Source organism: Gadus chalcogrammus, chromosome 17 (assembly GCF_026213295.1).
Source record: "Gadus chalcogrammus isolate NIFS_2021 chromosome 17, NIFS_Gcha_1.0, whole genome shotgun sequence".
NCBI classification, from domain to species: Eukaryota; Metazoa; Chordata; class Actinopteri; order Gadiformes; family Gadidae; genus Gadus; species Gadus chalcogrammus.
Window position 1 is genome coordinate 8,076,483 of NC_079428.1, and position 20,208 is coordinate 8,096,690.

General features: G+C 48.9%; 1 protein-coding gene across 2 annotated transcripts; it reads left to right on the forward strand.

Annotated features, from left to right (window-relative positions):
- Positions 1-24: 24 nt before the first annotated feature.
- wrap53 (WD repeat containing, antisense to TP53) lies at positions 25-18,240 on the forward strand. Of its 2 annotated transcripts, none has more exons than XM_056575403.1 (12): positions 25-3,600; positions 4,511-6,762; positions 7,084-7,498; positions 7,710-7,893; positions 8,120-8,215; positions 10,166-10,274; positions 10,619-10,707; positions 13,756-13,979; positions 14,897-15,108; positions 16,010-16,113; positions 16,396-16,539; positions 16,962-18,240. In XM_056575403.1, the coding sequence occupies exons 3-12, from the start codon at positions 7,252-7,254 to the stop codon at positions 17,224-17,226; spliced, it is 1,674 nt and encodes a 557-aa protein (XP_056431378.1). In that variant the 5' UTR covers positions 25-3,600; positions 4,511-6,762; positions 7,084-7,251; the 3' UTR covers positions 17,227-18,240. The 2 variants fall into 2 exon arrangements, with proteins under 2 accessions (XP_056431378.1, XP_056431377.1); XM_056575402.1 differs by having other exon boundaries at positions 4,511-6,683; positions 16,962-18,235.
- Positions 18,241-20,208: the final 1,968 nt, after the last annotated feature.

The following is a 20,208-nucleotide window of genomic DNA, read 5'->3' on the forward strand; positions in this document are numbered from 1 at the left end:
GGGGGGTAAGTGGGGGAGGTCAAAGGGTGAGGCGGTGCAAACTCCTCCGCCTCACTTTCCTCCTCATTCTCCTCTTCTCGTAGATTGTTGTAATGTAAAAAAGGGCTCTGTGATGCACTGGGTGAGTCACTTGAGCGAGGGGGAGACGGGGATAGGAGACGGGGGAGTGAATTACAGAAAGATGGTATCCTCTGGCACTCAAAAAAAGAATAAGCACCTTATACTGAACTAATGCACTTTATTGAGACGGGATTTGAATAGGGTTCGTTCGTTGTTGTTTTTTATTTTTATTTTTTATTTTTTCTCGTTTTATTTGTTCGGAATCAATGCACATGTGTCGGGTGTGTGCGCGTGTGTGTGAGTGCGCGCGCATGTGGGCGTGCGTGTGTTGGCTGTACACAGCTGGGGGCCACCCACGTGCAAGGCGGGGGCGGGAACTGGAAGGGGCGGTGGGTGAGCTTCACGTGCGTGCGGACGGTCCAGACGATGGGCGACTTTTTTCAGGGGGACCTTGTTTGGTTGAACCTTATCAGAAAGCAAATCCTTTCTCAAACAAAAAAAAAACAAACACTGTTGATATTTCTCTTGTTCAGCATTTTTTTTACATTTATATATAAAAGCTAAAGCTATTGAAAAATGGATAATAAAAAACTTGAAGATTTGCACTTGCCTAAAAAAAATATGAGAAAAAAAAATACAAAAAAATGTTAAACAAATGGGGTTAGTTATAGAGATATTTTTTCGTGAATGTGGAAGTGTGTGTGTGTGTGCGTGTGTGTGTGTGTGACCGAGCGCAAGCGGTTGTGTGATATGGTTGGTGTGTGATCAAGTACTATACCAGTCTGCACAATATTGTTTTTTGTTTGTTTTATTTCATTGCTTACCAAGATGTATGAACTATAAGAGGCCATTTTTATTTTTTTGTCTTTCATTCAGATAATTCTTTTTGTATTCTCATGTGTAGAATGTGTGTTCCCCTTTCATTTTTTTTTACCAATCTGGGGAGGGGGGGGGACATTGCTTTGAATGCATGGCGATTCAATGAGTGAGTGAATGCGTTAACGGATGGATGGGTGACTGCATGCAGCAGAGGGGAGGGGGCAATTGCACAACACATTGTTTTTTTCACCAGCTCTCCAGCCCTCTCCAGATGTAACCAGTCATTTGCTAACGTTAGCTTTTTCTTCACGCTCATCTGATTGTCGAACCACCACTTTAGTTTGTATGTATCCCCCCACCCCTCACACCCCACTCGGGCAACTGTCTTCAGGAACCTGAGGGGTGTGACGGGACTGGGCAAATCATGAGGGACATTATTTGATGTGTGAATGAGACATGAGCGTGTGCGTGCGCCTGTGTTCATTTACTGTTAGTACAATTTAGTTACGACTACAGGTACACAAGGTTGTATGAGTGTGATGAAGAGAGAGGGTGTGCATGCCCTTTTTTTGTATGCGTATGAATGCACATTTGTGCCTAAGAACTTGGATAGGTTGAGTGGCCATTCAGACATTAACCTTTTTGAGAGATCGATTGTGTGTATGTGTGTGCGTGTGTATGTCTGTTGGTGCTGAGCACAGCGTATGTCAAAAAAACAAAACAACAAATGTACGTGACTTTATATCGTAAACATTTTCTAGTCCATTCTGGGAGGGGAGGGGCGTTCTGAGAAGGTTAGTCTCGTCTGATTATGATGTGTTTTTTTTTTTGTTTTTGTTTTCTGGTGTGCGATCGCGTTGCCTTTCGTCAGCTCAGCTCGAACTTGTGAATGAAAGAAGTCGAGCGTTCTGACGTTTCCGATAAAAGAGAAGAAAAGCAGAATACAGCATCTTGGCGTGCGCGTGTGCACCCCAGGGTGCCCGTGGTGTTCGCATACTGTGTTACTTCGTTGTTGCAATTTGATAATGACGAGTTTTTCTTTTTTTAATGAAAAATATATATGAATATATACATTATATACAAAGTTTAAAAAAAGTATTTGGACTACGATAATGAGCACTTGGGGCTGCTATTTTTGTTGTTTATTATGATTTAACTATTTCCTTTTTTTTTTTTTATTACCGCCAGGTGAAGTGCGTTTGTATTATTTCTTTCTTAAGAAAATATTGAATGTATTCCAAAAAATATGGCAAGATAACCGTGCTGATACCAGATATATTTTTTTTGTTCTTTTGTCAAAAGATTTCAAAAATGTAAACCTACAAAAAAAAGCTTCAAAGACATGCAAGGTCTTTCTCTTTTTTTTAAACAAAGGAAAAAGAAGGAAGAGAGAAAAAAAAAACTGGCAACTGATACAGTTGAACATACTGCCTCTACAATCCTGGTCGTACTAACGGAGACGATTTAATTCAAAGAAAGGACTTTCTATTCCATACTAGAGCTGTGGTCGTTTACAACCCGCATGGATTTCCGTGGGTGGAGTTTTACTTTATTTTTGTTCAGTTTGACTTTACTTTCTTGTTTTCTTTTCCCTGTCATGGGTTGGGCTTTGCAAGTGTGCTTCTGCCATCGAGACATTGACTGGTGACGCTTTGAAAAAAACACAGAATCCCAATAAGACATTAAGAATTATATATGTATATAAATATATATATATAGATATATTGGACTCCTGTTCGCCTTGGTCGTTCTGAAGAGGAGGAGGAGGATGAAGAGACTTAACGATCAACATGGAGCTGTGTTGGGAGGGGACAACGGCAGAAACAAATCAAAGATTGTCTTCATTTTTTGTGAAGAGTGCAGACCTGAAGCCAGTCACGGAGTGGGGGGTCGGCAGTGCGGCGGTTAAGAGAGGCGGTCCTAGGATGGCGGTCCCGCCGGCTCCGCCTCCCCCTCCGCCCTCACGAAGGCACTCGCCCTGCCCTCCACAACTCACCTATGCACTTTTTGTTCAGACAAGCTGTGAGGTACCGATTTGGGGACGGGGAGCACAATTTCAAAAAAAGACAACTAACAGGAGGTTGAACAGCCCGGGGCTTTCCTCGGCCGAAAAAAAAAACGAGAGATTCCCAACTTTATGAAAAACAAGAGACTTGACAAAGAAGAGCATCTTCTTACACCTCCTGTACATACTTATTTTTTTAATAACCTTTCGAGAGAGCGGGTGAGAAAAAAATACGAAAGAACGGATGAAGGAAAATTCATGAGACATTGAGAGTAATGAATGTTCTTCGACTTAACCAACCCCCTTTTTCCTTTTTGATTTCTAGTCTACGATAAACGCGATTTTTGTGAAGGGGATCTCTTTATACGTCTGCTTTCCCTGCTTCTATAGAGCAAGAGAATCAACGAATGAAAGGGAGAGAGACGGCACCACTTAGACTGAAGGGTTCTGGGGACATACTGTAGTGCCCCGCCCCGCACCGGGAAGGTGACCCGTCTGGTCGTCTGGAAGGGTCGCCCCACAGAGGAGGTGCTGTTCAACACAGGCCGCCCCCAGGCCGAGGGCTCTCGTCCTGCTCCTACAGACCAGAGGAAGAGCTACGGGACGAGAGGGGGGGCGTGATTGAAAGGCGTGGGGTGGGTTAGGGGCCCTCCTCCTACCGCCTCACCTGCCCGGAGTAACGGGATTGGATCAGCTGGAAAGAAACCGTGATGTTGGTGAGATGTGTTTTCTTTTTTACTGAAAATGTTGGTTGCATAATTGTGCTCTTTTCTGCTCTCTTAATAACTCTTGAATCTCGCCCGCAGCACCTCTTAACGTTAGGCTGACATTGCCAGAAAAATTCACAAACATAGACCAAAATGCCTCTAGATCTACGACCAATCAGAGCATCAAAATGTGTGAGACATGTGGCAGCTCCCATAGGGCGCTCCTCTGAGGAGTCGGTGTCAACCCCGCCCCATATTAGATACTGTTGTGACAGGTCAGACGTCGTTATGCCAGAGCAAATAAAACATGAGCTCCCAAATTCGTCTGGTCCCAGGCTACATAAAAGGCCATTAAAGGTCCACCAGCAGCTTTGAGTGTGATCAGCCATTACAAGCCGTTTCTAAATGTGCTGTGCCTTCTGACTTAGTGACATCCCAAGTCGGAGTGCCACCCAGATGTATGATAAGCATACCAGGGGCTACACTCCAAAGGGTAGGCTGGCAGACTGATCTATCTAGCACACTTCTGGGTGGACAGTGCCATTTGGGATGTCACTTTTGATACAGCTTGTGATGGCTATTCTCACTCACACCTGAGCGCAAACAAAGGACCCTTTAACTTAAAGGGTCAATCTCGAGGATTCGGTTTCATTTATTATGGGGATAAGTGGTAATTGTTTCAATGGATCCCAACTTTGTCGCCACCAACCCCCAGTTTGTAACAATCTTACCACTGCAAATTCCAGGGCTATAATTAGTGGGCCATAGGCTCTATTACCATTTGTGTTTCCTCCTCCACCGATTGGATAGTGACTTGTAGATCTCGAGAAGTGCTTTTTTAGTAAGCGTTTCGGTTTAGGTTCTTTCACAGTGTGCCGCATACGTCTTCTAAGCGTTGTTCTCTGTCTGTTGTTGACAGGGTTGCGGTCCAGTGGCTGTTAAGATGCGAGCCACCCTTTAAGAAGATCCACTGGCCGCCCTGGTATTAAAGCCCCAGCCCCTGTCCTCCTAAACCGAAGACCACCCCGCCCCGACATGTTGACCGTGAACCGGACTAATCATTGGCTTTGTAAAGACCGGCCACCGGGTCTCATCTGTGATGGTGCTAGTCGAGGTCTCGGGACTTGAACCTCAGGCCGAGTCCGGAACGCAGGAGACGCCAAGAATGGACGTCTTTTACATTTCTTTTTCAAATTGAGGCTGGGGTGGAATTCTTCTTCCGTGACCCGGAGAAGACGGGTGTGGGGGACGGATGGCGGTAGGTGTGGAGGTCTTCCCCACCCTAGGGAAGCGACTTGGGGACGGGCGGGTCGGGGTCTTGTGTTCGGTGGACTTTGTGTCATAACATCCTGGCTGGCTTAAATACCGGCCGAGCTGAACTGTTGTATAAAACAATAATAATGTGTACAAAAAGATGTTAACAAAAAAAAGCAAGAGACTTCTCAACGGGACTTCGGGTCCCTTTAGTTCCTTGGTTTTTACACTGATTTACATCTAGGTTCTGTTGACACAAACACTCAAACACACACCATTTACACTTAATCTCACACACATACATTTACACATAAAACATTTACACATCCCCCACATACCACTTACACATCTCAAACAAATACACTCACACACATAATTTAATCAGCTCACACAATTAACACATCTCAAACAAACACCCACACATCTCTCAAACACATTTGTACCCCTAAAACATCGCACACAAAATATAAATCTCACACACATACATTTACACAGCCCACACACACACATAGCATTTACACATCTCGCATACCATTTACACATCTCAATCACATATCATTCACACATCTCAAACACAGACATTAAAACTCATACAACAGTAATTGCAACAAAACCCGTAAAAGCAGAGGCGCTTGCTAGATATAAACCGAAGCATTGTGCTTTGTAAATAATGTAAATGTTATCGTGTTATTTTTCTTTCTTTTTTTCATTTTGTTTCCTTCTCTCCTAGTAAGTTTCTGTTCTGTTAAGTATTTGTTCAACATGCCTTAAAAAGTAAGAAATTCCTGGATGGCAAATTGAAAATGTTCCTCGGAACGATTGACAAATTTAAGTTTGAAATCACCTTGACAATTATTTTAGATTTTTGTTAGGAGATGGAAGAAAACATGTCAAAACTAGTGACTGTTTGTTGGTTGGACAACATAACATGACACAACACAACATGTTGTCTGTGCCATGTTAACAAGGGACTTTGTACATTTGGCCAGCATCGTTTGGGCTATCATGGCAAACTGTCCCTTTTTAATTTCTGATTCGGGAGAGGGTTATGGGTGGCATTATTTCCATTGTTTCTATGTTTTTAGTTTTCTTTCTTGTTTTCCTTTATTAAATACGATTTTTTTTTTGTTCCATTTTCCAATGTTGGGAACACAGTCGTGAAGGTGCATGCCTGTGATTGGAGTGTGTACAAACAGTGTGTACAAACTGTTTGTACACAGTGTGTACAAACACGAGCTGCGCTGATTGGGCGATGACAGACAGAGAGAAACATCAGAGGTTAGAACTTGGAAAATGGACAGAAAATACATGTACATAGTTTGGGTTTTGTTTGAATAATGAATACTAAATAAAATGGCATTTAACCTTGATTTAAATAGTTTGTTTCAGTTCTGTCTCCACGCCTGTGGTTGATAAAACTGCCACACAAAGCACAAATATAGAACAATTGTATTTTCTTTTTTACTTCAATCATACCGAATTATCCCTATAAAGTATATGGAATACAGGGACTCACTATAACACATGAATGCGATAAAAATACTTTATTAATAATACAGCTATTATATGGAAAACATCTTGAGAATATTCTTTCAAAGAAACCTACATAGAGTTCTGGCTGTTATCGCGTCATCGCGCCAAATCTCGCGATAGTTTAGAGCGGAACACATGGCTGCCTGGTGGAGTGTTTACAACTTCATTACGAGTTGGTGAATAAATACGGTCGAAGCTTTTCTCAAGCCGGATGCAAGTAGTGTAAGAATCGACTGACCCATGAGAGGAGAAACTCTGTTCATTAAAGTCAAAGAAGAGGCCAGGCTGATCACAACACACTCGAGGTAGCAGCAGTTAGCAACCGCTAAAGCTAGTAGAAGCCAGTGTTGCCAGATTGGCAACACAAATAATCTAGCGACACTGGTAAGAGCTAACGTAGTGTCACTAATGCATTTATAACCAAGCTTCCTGTTTAACCACATGAGCTACATTTTGTATTTAAACGTAAGCTCTGGGAGCTTTAAAGCTCAAATGTGCCGAACAATTTGATTTACACGTATATCAATAACGTCTGTGTGTGTCGATGTGTTAATTGTGTTTGTCCTTTTAAAGAGGACTGCTCTCCACTTCTCTGCTCCCATTGTGTAAATCGATCTCTATCATTGTGTATCTCATTCTCTATCTCTGCGAACCTCATCGCCGCCCTCTGTCCCTTCCTCCGTCCCTTCCTCCTATGGCCCCTAGGAGCGCTTGTGCTGGGATGTCCCCGTCCTCCGTCCGCCTCAGACACCCTCACTGTCGTAAGAAGCGAGGCTACAGCACCTACTACCTCACCGTCGTCTGATACGCGAAGAACTGACAGACTGCTTGGGTTGGGTCATACAGACTGTTGGAAGAGCTTTGAAGAAGAAGATGTCAGTCGAAGGAGGAGTTGGGATTGAGAGCGGGCAGGACACAGAGGCGGACAGCGAACCCCCTCACAGTGCTCCGGTGGCACCCCCCGAATGCGTGGGTGTGGAACACGGTGAGTCCCTGGAGGAAGGGGGCTTTGCGTACGCCAAGCGTGCAAGGCTGACTGACGAAGAGCTGGTGTTTGTGGATCCCGCTGACGGGCAAGCACCACTGGCTGTCGAGGAGGACCCAGTCCAACCAGCGCCAGGTAAGATCCGAGTTGTCCATCTCTGGGCTGCCTACGGGTTGACTGCATGCAGGTTCTGGGGATAGGGACCCAGAACCTTCCTGCTGGGAGTCAAACCCCCCCCCCCCCCCCCAAGTTACCACTACTGCACTGTCAGGCACCCGTTCTTTATAGTTTCACTTAACCCGCACAAATAGGAAATAGCTTTACAGTCTGACCCCCTCCCCAACAGCCGACCCCCTCAGAGGGCAGGGAGACCAGGAGGAGAAGGAAGTGGGGGTTGGTGGACCGGAGGAGAAGGAGTGTCCCCACAATGGAGTCGGCGTCCCTGATGAGACGCCCCAACAGAAGGAGGAGCAGAGGGAGGAGGCTCCAGAGGGGAAGCCAGACGACAGTCCAACTGAAGTAGTACAGCAGTGAGTACATAAGAAACGGGTCATCGAGTTGGTCGTCAACAGCAGTTCTAAAGGAAAATGTTACATTTTCCACATTTACCTTTAGGGCATTTAGTCATCCTCTCCTACTTATTGTTTGTTGTACGTCCTTGCTCATATACGCACTTAGATATATATATATATATATATCTTTATATCTTTTAAAATATCTGTGTGGTGATCACCTTCCCCTGCTCCTGATGTGCAGGCTGGCACTGGACTTCAGCCGAAGCCCCCAGTATCTGACGGGCTCCTGCGCCGAGTACTCACACTACCCTGAAAACTACCTCAAGGGCGTCAAATGGTAACCTACACCCGCATTGTGACGACCCCATAAATAGTTTGCCTAACGACTGGAATTGGTGATTTGTGGCTCGTTGTTTATTTCTCCTCAGTCTCCTTCGTAACGCTGTAGAATCACCCTGTGCTAGTCCACACTAATACACACAAACATTGTGGTCTACAACAGCCCCTCTTACTGCGTAAAACACACAAAGAATACATTTACAAAGGGCGTCCTTGAATTACATTTTGCACAGTCGAATCTGGTTCATCATGCGAGACCCAAAACCTACTTGATAAGTGACATATATATTGTCTCTGCAGGCAGCTCAATAATGCCTCATTTTGTATGGCTTCAAATCAATGGGCTTTCCCACAGCTGTCTATAGGGGAGGTCTCGACGCCGCCGCTTAATTACGACAGCCTACAAACAAATGAACGATTCACAATATGATGACAATATCCCTGTAGGTTCACGTCATCTGCATTCAATTTGCAGATGATATGAAAATATAGCCTTCGATTAACCATATATATTATGAGATAGACTAATGGAATCAATCCACTGTTATTGATTGAATACATCTATGTAATCCAACAGTCTCTGTGGAGGCGAGGGAGCTTAGTTCTCTCTGAGTATGCGCTGTATTCACATCCTATCGTGACAAAACCCACAGGCCAGATCTACCATGTAGGCAGACTGCGCCCTTACCCCGGGGGCCTCAAGCATCAAAGGGCCCTCAGCGATGGGAGACAAAAGAACTGCTTTGCAGCAATAAGACACCAAGCTTGACCCATTCTCTTAATATTTATCAGTGGGATAATTATCGGTTTACTTTGGTAAAAAGACAAAGATGAGATGTGTGATGCTATAATGTACCACCACAGCTGCTCTAAGTTTGACTTTCAGTGTGTAGGTCAGGGTGTCCATGACGGGTGGCCATTAGTGTTGACCGTTTGGGAAACGCCACCTACCCAGGCCAGCTCCTAAACTTTGGTTTCATGCAGCCTCTCAACAACAGTACAGGACCCCTGCAATGGCAAAAACTTTGGACTGTTAAACGCATAGCATAACGCATCCTGCTCCAAAACAATGCCAAAAAACCTAGACATCGTATAAAACGCATTTGTAAGATGTCTGAAACATTTACAACAAAACGATTTTCAATTGCAATATTGGTTCGAACGGGGGTGGGGGGGGAAATGATTTCACGAGGGCCCCCAGGGGCCGCTGCTCCTGCCTTGAACCTCCACCGATAAAGAGACTTCAGCCGCGTTATGGCTGATTTAAAACGCATATAGGACACAAGCGGCCCCGTTTAATTGAGTAGAACAGTGAAATTGCACCACAGAGTAGCGGCAGAGAGGATCATTTCACAAGGGCCCGTGGTACGATAGGACAGCTGCTGTTGACACAGTTTGCCTTTGATTTGTTTTTTTTCCGGATCATCTTTAATGGTTTCGGAAGGCTCCGAAGATGATCGTAAAGTGCCGATGCCATTACACAAAGTGGTTATCAAAACAAACAACTTTTATTGAAGGCAAAACACATTGCGGCATAGCCCCCACCTCCTCAAGAAGGGGGGGTGGGGGAAGTGAGGCAGTGCTGTGGTATCGTTGAGTACCCCTGTGCTCCCCATGGAGTGCCCCGCTGTGACACAGCCCAAGGGGATCTGACTGGGAAAGACTACGACACCTAATGTGTTCCTGTCGAAGGTTCGAATTGCGAAGGTTCGTAACGTCCAAGTTTCGAGGTCAATTATGAAGTGTGTGTGTGTGTCAACGCCTTTCTCCCTCAATCTACTAACCCGACCTTTCTATCCATCTTCATCTTTCCATTTATGTGTTCATCATTTCCTCCATCCATCCAGATGGTTTTATATTTTAATCGAGTGCAGCTATGTAAGAAAGATATTACAGAAATTAATGCATACAAATTCTCTCTGTCTCTCTCTCTCTCTCCCCCCCCCAGGGCCCCGGACGGCTCCTGCGTCCTGACCAACAGTGCGGACAACGTGCTGCGGCTCTACAACCTCCCGGCTGAGGTCTACAGCTACGACTGGGACCTGCTCACTGAGATGGTGAGGCGCTGATCCGGCACAGCAGCGCCCCCTGCTGGTGGGCCCAGTGTTTCCGTCAGGGCTGCCCATGTCCCACTCACCGCGTCTCAAAGTCGCCATGTCTTTGATATTGGGAAAAACAAAATTGCTCTTGAATATGTATTTCCTCGTGATTATGTTTTCAGGAAGGATTAAACTGCCAGTTGTCTGATATCGTACTAGGAATGACAAAATGTTTTTTGTTTTTTTTTACCTGTTTTCGGTATTGCTCTTCCAAGAATTATAAGGCCTGTGAATGTTGAATGCCTGGTTATAAACTTAATGGCCCTTCCTTAAATATTTCCCTCTCCCTCCTCTCCTGTCAGAGTCCAGTGCTGAGGATGCCGGAGGGCGACACCATCTACGACTATTGCTGGTACCCCAAGATGAACTCCCTGGACCCCGAGTCCTGCCTGTGAGTTAATCCTCTGGTTCCTCATCTTCTCCCTGGTCCTCTCAGTCTAGACCAGTCTAGAATGGTCTAGTCTTGCCTAGACTGCTCTACTCTGGTCAAGAGTGTCCTGGAGTGGTCTGGTCTAGACTGGACTATAAATCTGATGGTCAGCCCATTGGGTGCAAGTTCACTGTCGCACCATGGAGCACAGGAGCCAGGGAAGAATGTTGGCGGTTTGGGCTCACCCACTGGGCTATTGTGTGTGTGTGTGTGTGTTTGTGTGTCAATTTTTACATAGCTGTGCTTTTATGTGTGTGCGCAGACATACATGAAGCTTAATCTTTACAAACGTGTGTGTGCGCGTGCATGTGAAATTCTTAACATCGCTGTGGAGTAGCCCAGCGTGTGTGTGCGTCTGTGCAAATGAACAAAGCCAAGCTTTAAGCGGCCGCCGCGGCCAGGTAACAGCAGGTGTGTGTGTCTGATCCGTTCCCCCCCGCTGTGTTTCCCTTTTGGCCGGCGCCCCGGTTCCCAGAGACCGTGGAGCCGGTTCTCCCTCATTAGGAGCCCAGGGCTGGCCGCGGGCCCTCTGCCCCCGTGGCGTGTCCGTGGGCGGCTGTAACCCCGCCGCGCCCCACGCTCGTTCGCCCACTCGTCCCGATGACAACACTCCACACACGCACACACACAGCTAGGGGGGGGGCTCAGCAGCGTGTGTGCGCATAACGTTACCCATCGGTTCGACAGGGGTTTCCAAGAGCCTTTTATCCCGCCCGACTGGAGAGCGAGTGTGGACGTCTGTAAACGGCGGGTGGGGGGCCAGGGGGCGCCATCACGTTAGAGGGGATGGGGGGGGGGGGGGGGGGGAGATTGAGCCCATTACCTTGCAGGGTTTCGGGAGTCGAACACCCTAGCCGCACACACTACACCTTCCTTTATGTGAGACACCGGCCGGTGTCCATGGCAACAGGTGAGGGGGAGTCTTGTCCTCGAGGGGGGGGGTTTCAAAGGGCGCGCGGGAGGCGATCGATGGGGGCTCAAGGAAGCTGTCGGGCTTCCCTCTGCGTGGGACGGGACCTGCGCAGGCTCTGGGTTTTTAATAAGGAGGCGCGCGGCAGGAGGAGTCTGGCCTCTAGGCCGCCCTGAGCCTCCTCGGGAGCCGCACCCCCGGGGCCAGGGCTGGGAGGAGGCACCGCTCGTTGGTCCACTGGATTTTAAAACAGTTGGACACAATTGAGTGCAGCGATTGTCTTACAGACACACCGGAATAACCCTCACGCTAACGTGTGATGATGTTTCAACTAATCCATGCCGGCGGGATTATCATTTCAACCACTAGAGCCCCCAGCATGTTTCAATGACCTCATAACTTGTGTCCACTCCCTCCTGCATTAGGCTAACACAAAGCTGGCCTGTTTTCATCGCAAATCAAACCCCCCCCATGAGAACGAATTCCCCATACACGTTCTTCCTTTTTGTCTTCATCCATTTTTTAAATTTGGAAATGCGCCATGCGGCCGAAGGAAACACGCACTCGGCAAGCCATTTGATCCCGTCTCCGAGACGACAGGACATTTTAACCACACATTAGTTATCCCAGAGATAATCGATTCCTCCTTCATCTCCTATTTTCTCCGCCTTTGATTCTTCGCTCACTGCCCCCTCCTCCTTCTCCTTGATCTGTCCTCCTGCCAGGAGTCCTGTGGAGTCCTCCTCCTCTTCTTCCTCCTCCTCCTGCTGCAGAGAGGTAGAAGCAGGGGGGGTCTGTGGCTCTGGGCATGGATCCAACCTAGCAACAGGGGCTATCTTTCTTATAATTGGACGTTTCTATCCGCTCTGGAGCTGAGCCCGGGACTGGCTGAGGGGGGGGAGAGAGGGGGGAGGGGAGAGAGGAGGCCGCGTGGGGGAGGGGTCTGGTCGCAACACGACGCCAGTGGTCAGGGCTAATTTCCTGCAGACGCGGCACGCTGTGTGTTTTGTTCGACGGCCAATCATTTCGGAGTTGAAAAGCGGCTCCCGTCGTCGTCGTAGTTGTTGTTGTTTTTTTCTGGCCTCCAAAAGGAGGCTCTAAGATGGGGACGGTCTCAGGGAAAGGGGGAGTGCCTGATGGGCATCTGGCGGGGGCCTCGACGCAATGCAACACGATGCATGGCGGGGGAACATGTGTAGACTTGTAACAATAATCCGGTTAAACTGCTCTGGTTTCCTCAGTGGTTATTGTTTTTCTTTGATAAAACCTTGGGTGAATCTGAGAGATATCCCAACTCCTGGCGTCCATGCGCACGCGGCGCTCAAATCCCAGCCCGCCAGCCCCTCGCAGGGAGCCATACATCGGTGGTTGAGTTCACGGCTCCTGATTGGCTGAGACGGTGCCAGATGAGGTCATCTGGCAGCACTTGAGCGGCGCTCGCTCCATAACCAGGGACATCTGGTAGGGATTGTGTTTGGCACCGTGTTCGGTCTTGTCCCAGAGGGCCGTGTCTGTTGTTTTGGTTACTCTTCAAAACCACAATCAAGAGCTGTAATTGCTACTCACTGGCCCTATTTGTGTCGTGTTATTTTCAACATGAACTCCCAGTGCCTCCTTCCGACTCTGCGTCTCTCTTTCTCTTTGTCTCACCTCTCTCTCTCTCTCTCGCTCTCGCTCTCTCTCAACATCGCACTAATAAGGCAGCGTCTCTCCCACTCCCCAACCCCCCACACCCCCTCCCCCTCTCAGTTCAATTTCAATTTAAGGGCCTTATTGGCATGACAAAGGCATTGGTGAATGTTGCCAAAGCAAAATGGAAAGGTTACCATCAACATGAGAAACACAATGCTAGTAATAATAAACAAAGAATCACGGCTCTCCCTCTCCCTCTCCCTCTCTCTCTTTCTCTCTCTCTCTCTCTCCCTCACCTTCTCTCTCCCTCTCTGTCTTTTCAGTATCACGGCAAGTTCTCAATCCAATTAAAAAAGAGCTTTATTGACATGGAAAATTAAGGAAAAAAGCGGTCTCTATCCGTGTGCCTGTCCGTCTCGATGTCCTCATCATTAACACCACCTCTCCCCCCCCCCCCCCCCTCCCAGTCTGGCCAGCAGTAGCCGCGACAACCCGGTGCACGTGTGGGACGCGTTCTACGGCGAGGTGCGGGCCAACTACCGACCCTACAACCACCTGGACGAGCTGTCGGCCGCCCACTCGCTCTGCTTCACGCCCGACGGCACGCGCCTCTACACCGGCTTCGACAAGATGGTGCGCGTCTTCCACACGGACCGGCCCGGCCGCGACTGCGAGGAGAGGCCCACCTTAGGTCAGTGGAAGAGGTGGTCCTCGTTGTCGTCGTCATGGAAACCTCCCATCCTCTAGCCTCCCATCTCTCCCTCTCTCTGGTCAGAGTGGTGCAGCTGCCGCCACTGGGTTGTTTGGGCGATGGCGGGGGTTTGAGATGAGTCGTGAGAGGCATGTGGTTCTGGAGCAGGGGGGGGGCTCTGTGCTCAAGGACGCGTACAGGTTGGAGCCTCGGTTGCACCGAGAATAGAGATGAATTAATAGAGCACTTTACATTACCACAAAGTTAATGCAATCAGCCAAACAGTACAAAATGAAACTAAAGCAAACGCCTCATATATCATTAAATCGCAGACATATTATAATCAGGGGAATGTATTTATAGTGCTTCACTTCACATTATTGCAAAAAATGCAATCAACCAGGCATTTTATTTTCTTTTGAATGCAACAGCAAAATAAACAAACAAACTACCTCATTAAAATACGAACATTTAAATATAAAAAGTATGTTTGACCTCAGTGACTTGAAGAAAGCAGAAAAAAGTAGTTCCTTAAAACTCCTAAATAACCTCAATCACACCATCACCTCTACTTGAAAACACCCACACACTCCCTTTAACTCAGAGTGTGAATTCCTCTAAATAACCAAGTCAAGAAATGATGAACAGTATTAAAAACAACTAATTACACTCCCTCTCTCCTACCATCTCCCCCCCTCCCTCTCTCAATCCCCTCTCCCCCCTCCTCCCTCTCTCAATCCCCTCTCCCCCCTCCTCCCTCTCTCAATCCCCTCTCCCCCCTCCTCCCTCTCTCAATCCCCTCTCCCCCCTCCTCCCTCTCTCAATCCCCTCTCCCCACCTCCTCCCTCTCTCCTTCCACCCCTCCCTCCCTCCATCACTCCCTCCCTCCCACTACCGTCTCCGTCCTCCCCCTCCAGTGAAGAAGCAGGGTCAGGGGGGCATCATCTCCTGCCTGGCGGTCAGCCCGTGCATGGAGGTGTACGCCTGCGGCTCCTACTCCCGCACCGTGGGCCTCTACTCGTGCCAGGACGGCACGCCCCTCGCCATGCTGCCCGAGCGCCACCGCGGGGGGGTCACCCACCTGCTCTTCTCCCCCGACGGGAACCACCTGTACACGGGCGGACGCAAGGTGAGGAAGAGAGGGAGTCCTGCTGAGGGATTAGGGGGTGTAGAGGGGGTGAGAGCCGGGCATTGACCTGACTGGTGTCTTGGTGCCCTGTCGACCCAGGGCTTTGACTCGATAAGAGCCCTCTGTAGCTGGGTAGACTTGTCTGATTCAGGGGGGAGGTTGGGAAAGGAACTTCCTCACTCTTCCCTGTTGGGGAACAATAATAATGGAGCACAGATAACTCTGTGTTCCTACACATTAAAAAGGAGCCCCGGTCACTGAATAATTAAAAAAGATCAGTGTTTTTGGGATTGAACGCAAGCCATCGCTTGATAAAGCCTTTCTACCATATTTAATTGAGTGCTTTGACCTCCTGATTGCACCAAGCCTGGCCGCGACTCATTTGAAGCTAGGGATAGTTCACGTGTACCTGGCTGAATATGTCTAATAGTCCGGTTTGCAGCAAATGTAACTTTCATACCCCGTTTCTAAGTGGACCAGAGTTCAAATTAGTGTTCATACCACCCCAAACTAACCGAAGAATAGAGGGAAAATGGTAGGGTTCAATCAAAACGGGCCAAACCTCCCATGTGTGAAAGCACTCCTCTATACTTTTGAAAGGCTTTGTATGCCTTTATGGTCGGGGAGTGAGGAGACGGTGGAGTGGGTGGGAAGAGAGCGGGGTCTACATAAAGCATCGCGCCGCAGGTCGGGATCAAACCTGGATCATTGCGAGGCGTATCGCCTGTGTGGTCACCGTCTCAGTAGGCGGAGCCGCCCCGATTTAAACGACACTCTGTATTAGTGGCCAGGGAAACGCATCAGCAACGGCCCTGTGAGAGCCCTCTGTTTACATGACTGAGTGGGCAGAGGCACCATGATCCCCCTGGTGGTAGGACTGACCCCGGTGCTTCTGCTGCAGGACCCTGAGGTCCTGTGCTGGGACCTGAGGCAGGCGGACCGGGTGCTGTTCTCCCTGCAGAGGAACGTGGACACCAACCAGCGCATCTACTTCGACATGGACCGGTACGCTTACACACCCACTGAATGTACAGCGAGCTGGGGAGGTTGGTATGTGGATGAGCTTTGACTCGTCAACACACACACATAACAATCAGGTGTGTGTGTGTGTGTGTGTGTGTGTGTGTGTGTGTGTGTGTGTGTGTGTGTGTGTGTGTGTGTGTGTGTGTGTGTGTGTGTGTGTGTGTGTGTGTGTGTGTGTGTGTGTGTGTGTGTGTGTGTGTGTGTCCTGACCTGACCTGACCTGACCTGACCTGACCTGACCTGACCTCTGTGTACTGTGTGTAGCTCTGGCGGGTACCTGCTGAGTGGTGACACAGAGGGGCTGGTGTCTGTGTGGGACACCCAGGCGGCTCCCCCTAGTGGCAGCGAGGAGCCACTCCACCCCCTGCTGCAGTTCCACGCCCACCGCGACTGCACCAATGGCATCAGGTAGAAGGAGCGGCCTTAGTGCTAGCGTCCAGGGCGCTGTGTGAGGGCACCTTCACATTTTGTCATAGTCAAGCGAAGCACCCAAATTCTAACCAATCTCCCCCCCCCTTCTCCTTTCTCTCTCTCCCCTCTCCTCCCACTCTCTCTCTCCCTCTCCATCCCTCACTGTGACTCTTTCTCTCCCCCACCTGCCTCCCTCTCTCTCTTCTCTCTCTCTACCCCTTCCCCCCGCCCTCTCTCCTCCCTCTATCTCTCTTGCTCCCCCCCCCCCTTCCCTCTCTTCTCCTTCCTCTCCGCTCTCATCCCACTGACCCCTCTACTTCTCCCCGTCCGTCTGTCCCCCCGTCTGTCCCCCTGTCTGTCCGTGCGTCCGTCTGTCTGTGTGTGTCTCTCCCTCTCCCCCTCTCTCCCCCCTCCCCCAGTGTCCACCCCTTCATGCCCTTGCTGGCCACCGCCAGTGGTCAGCGGCAGTTCTCCGGACCGGGGGACAGCAGCGGCAGCGAGGGAGACTCCGCCTCCGACGGCGAGGGGCGGGACAAGGGAGCGGCGTCAGCCGACGACCGACCGGACAACACCCTGAGCCTGTGGTGGGCCGGACCCCTAGGCCCCGCCCCCGAGGTGGAGGAGGGGGAGGGGGGGGCTGCGGGCCGAGAGCCCCAGCCCGACCCGTCCCCCATGGAGGCCTAGGGACCCCGGGACCCCCGTCGCACCCCCATCTCCATGCGTCCCCTTCCCAGCTCGTCCCACGATCACTAGGGGGTCTGTGGTTGGTAGGCTGAAGTAGTTGCTGTTGGAATACATGGAGAGAATTAACGGAATTTCAGATCCCTGCTTTCTATTTATTTTTCTTTGTTTTGGGAGTCTCTCTCGCTCTCTCTCGCTCTCCCCTTCCCTTATGCCTGGGCTGTTTTTGAATCGGGGAGCTTTTCCCTTTTAAAGGCCTTGAGAATAGAGAGAATGTTTTTCCACCCCAACATCTACCCTTTCAACAGCCCTCACCTGACTGCCTGCGTTGGACGGCTGACGACCAGAGCCACAGTCGGTCGTCCATGCAGGCCGTTTCTGCGGCGGGGTGAACATTGCCCGCCACATGTCCCTTGTGACAGCTTGGACAAGCCCTCTCTAAGCCTCACTTCAACGACCTCATTCGCTCCCGCGGCCAGCGGTTCCACTCATTGTTTCTCTCGAGTCGTGCCGTCAAAGCCGTAACGCTGAGAATGTACTCGGACACCGAAAAAGTATGTAATTTTTTATTAACTCCCACAGACCGGTTGTCATGACAACCGAGGGGAAACACAGGGCATAATCTCCCTCATTTCAATGGAATCTGGATTTAATGACCGATAATTACTCCTCTTGCCTACATCAGTGACTTCGACACTCTCCACAGAGTCCTGACAAACAGGAAATGCCAACTGATACCAAGCTTATGGTTTTCCTGGCTTTAATGTGTTGATGTTGTTTTTGTTTATTAGTATTGGGGGAGCTGTTGTTGTCAGGGTGCCTGCAGTTGGCGGGCTATAAAAATATATTTTTATAAAAGACAAGGCAGAAATCATGGACGGTTTGTATCAATTTGCTGTTCACAGCTTGTTTTCTTTGACCTAATAGCAATCTTTCAACAGATGCTGTGCGTGTGTCTGTTTAATAAATCTTTGATTGTTTTTTAATGTGGTCTATTGTCAAGTAAATCACAATTCTAGTTTACATGTCCTCTTTTTTTTTGAAGGATTGCATTATGAAGACGAATACCCCGGCCAAATTTCAGCTGCGAGAGTGTTTAAACTGACATTAGTCGCCTGAAACAGAAACATTACAGACGTGTACGCAAAGAAAGTAAGCGAATCATAGGCGGTTATTCTGGTTCCCATTAAGACTCGATTTAGATACGATGGTCTCGCTACGGGCCGTTAATGACTATTATTCTAGATGGATAGATCATTCATATGAAAAAAAAGATATTCTTCACACTTTCGCTCTTTTATGCATTTTTATTGCACATTTCCTTCAGATGACCCGAGATAATATATTTGATCATTCAGAGTCCGTTTTGCGCGCGCCCTCAAATCAGCGCAGCTTAGAAGGCGGTTATCTCGCACTTATGAAATGAAATTATTCATAGTATTCTTTTTTTCTCTGATTTTCGTAGGAAAACACGCAAGAGAGAGTGAAAGCAAAGGAGCACTCTCCAGCATAAAGTCGAGTGTGTGTCTGTGCATGTGTGTTGCTTGGCAACCGCCTCAGAGCGTCATTAGCAGGATGCGAGAGATGGCAAAGAAGGTAAAATACCGTGTGTGTGTGTGTGTGTGTGTGTGATAATAATTGCTTATCCAGTACTGCGATGGATGTCGCGGTCGGCGACTCTCAGGACTCCACCCCTCAACTAAGTGTTTCGTGCGGTCGCTCCGGCGGCCCTTTCAGCCTCCATGTGCCAGGTACAAAGTAGGGTCTGTAGCAGGCCCGGACTAGTGTCTTCATTAAGACATCCCTTCTGTCAGGCCCTGTGTCCCAGGGGGAGCGTCCGTCACCACCAAGGAGGCCTCCCTACCTTTTGTCCACACGCACAGCGGGTGGGGTTATACCGGCCACCCTCATTAGACCCATGTTCCGCCTCCTCACCCTTCAACATGTCTTCATGGTTCCATGTCGGTGGACTTTGCTTCGGCCTCGCTCGCGACGCGGACGAACCGCGGCGGGAGGGGAGGCCCTTTACTCCCCTCCCCCCTCCCTCGGGCACACTGAACCAAACAACCGCAAAGGTCGTTATGTGCTTCCCGCGGTGCCGCTGCGGCGGCAATTGGTGTTCCACTTGTTGTTGTTTAATGAGCGCGCCGTCCACACTTGAAGTGTGTTTTGTCTCCGTGACTTCAATCTGAGTGTGGTTGCAACTCGAGTGTGATGCTCCCGGGGCCTTGTACACGGGCACGCGCACGAGCACGAACACGCGCACTCCTCACATTGGCAGACACGCACGCGCGCGCACATACATTTTTACACACACGCACGCACACACAAACACAGCTCCCGCACTCGAAGGAGAAACGTGCTGAATAGCAAGTAACGGTCAATTTCGCGATTGTTAACGGAAGACATTTGAGACAACAATTATTGAAATTGTCGTCCGCGAGGAAGCACTAAAGTACACACTTCTGCGTCCTGACCCGGGGTTAGTCTTCAGGAGACGGGGATGAGACCGGGTGTTTTTTCCTTCTGAATGTAACCACACTTTTAACAGCTCTCCACTCTAGAGAGTAGTTTTAGTTTTAGATCCTGAAAATGTAGGCTACTGAAGGGAACCAACGGTTTATAGGCCTGAAAGCTGTCATGGCGTGTGTGTGTGTGGCAACCGCAAAAGACACATACTCAGGTTCAGAAATGTGGCATGGAAAAACTCAACGACTTTGCGTTTATTTTGGGGGAAAATAAACGCCGTCAGCCATCATGCAGCGTCTCGAAAGTGAAACGTGAACGTCACACTGCTTTACGAGGCCTCGGGAGCATGCATCATACTTTAATGAGCCAAACGCCTTATAGCATGCTATTTATATGTCACGAAATGCAACTCTGTTGCTCAGAGCCACGAAATGCAACTCTGTTGCTCAGAGCAATATTTGGATGATCCTCCCTCGCCCCATATATATATAGATAGATAGATATGTGAAGTCTGAG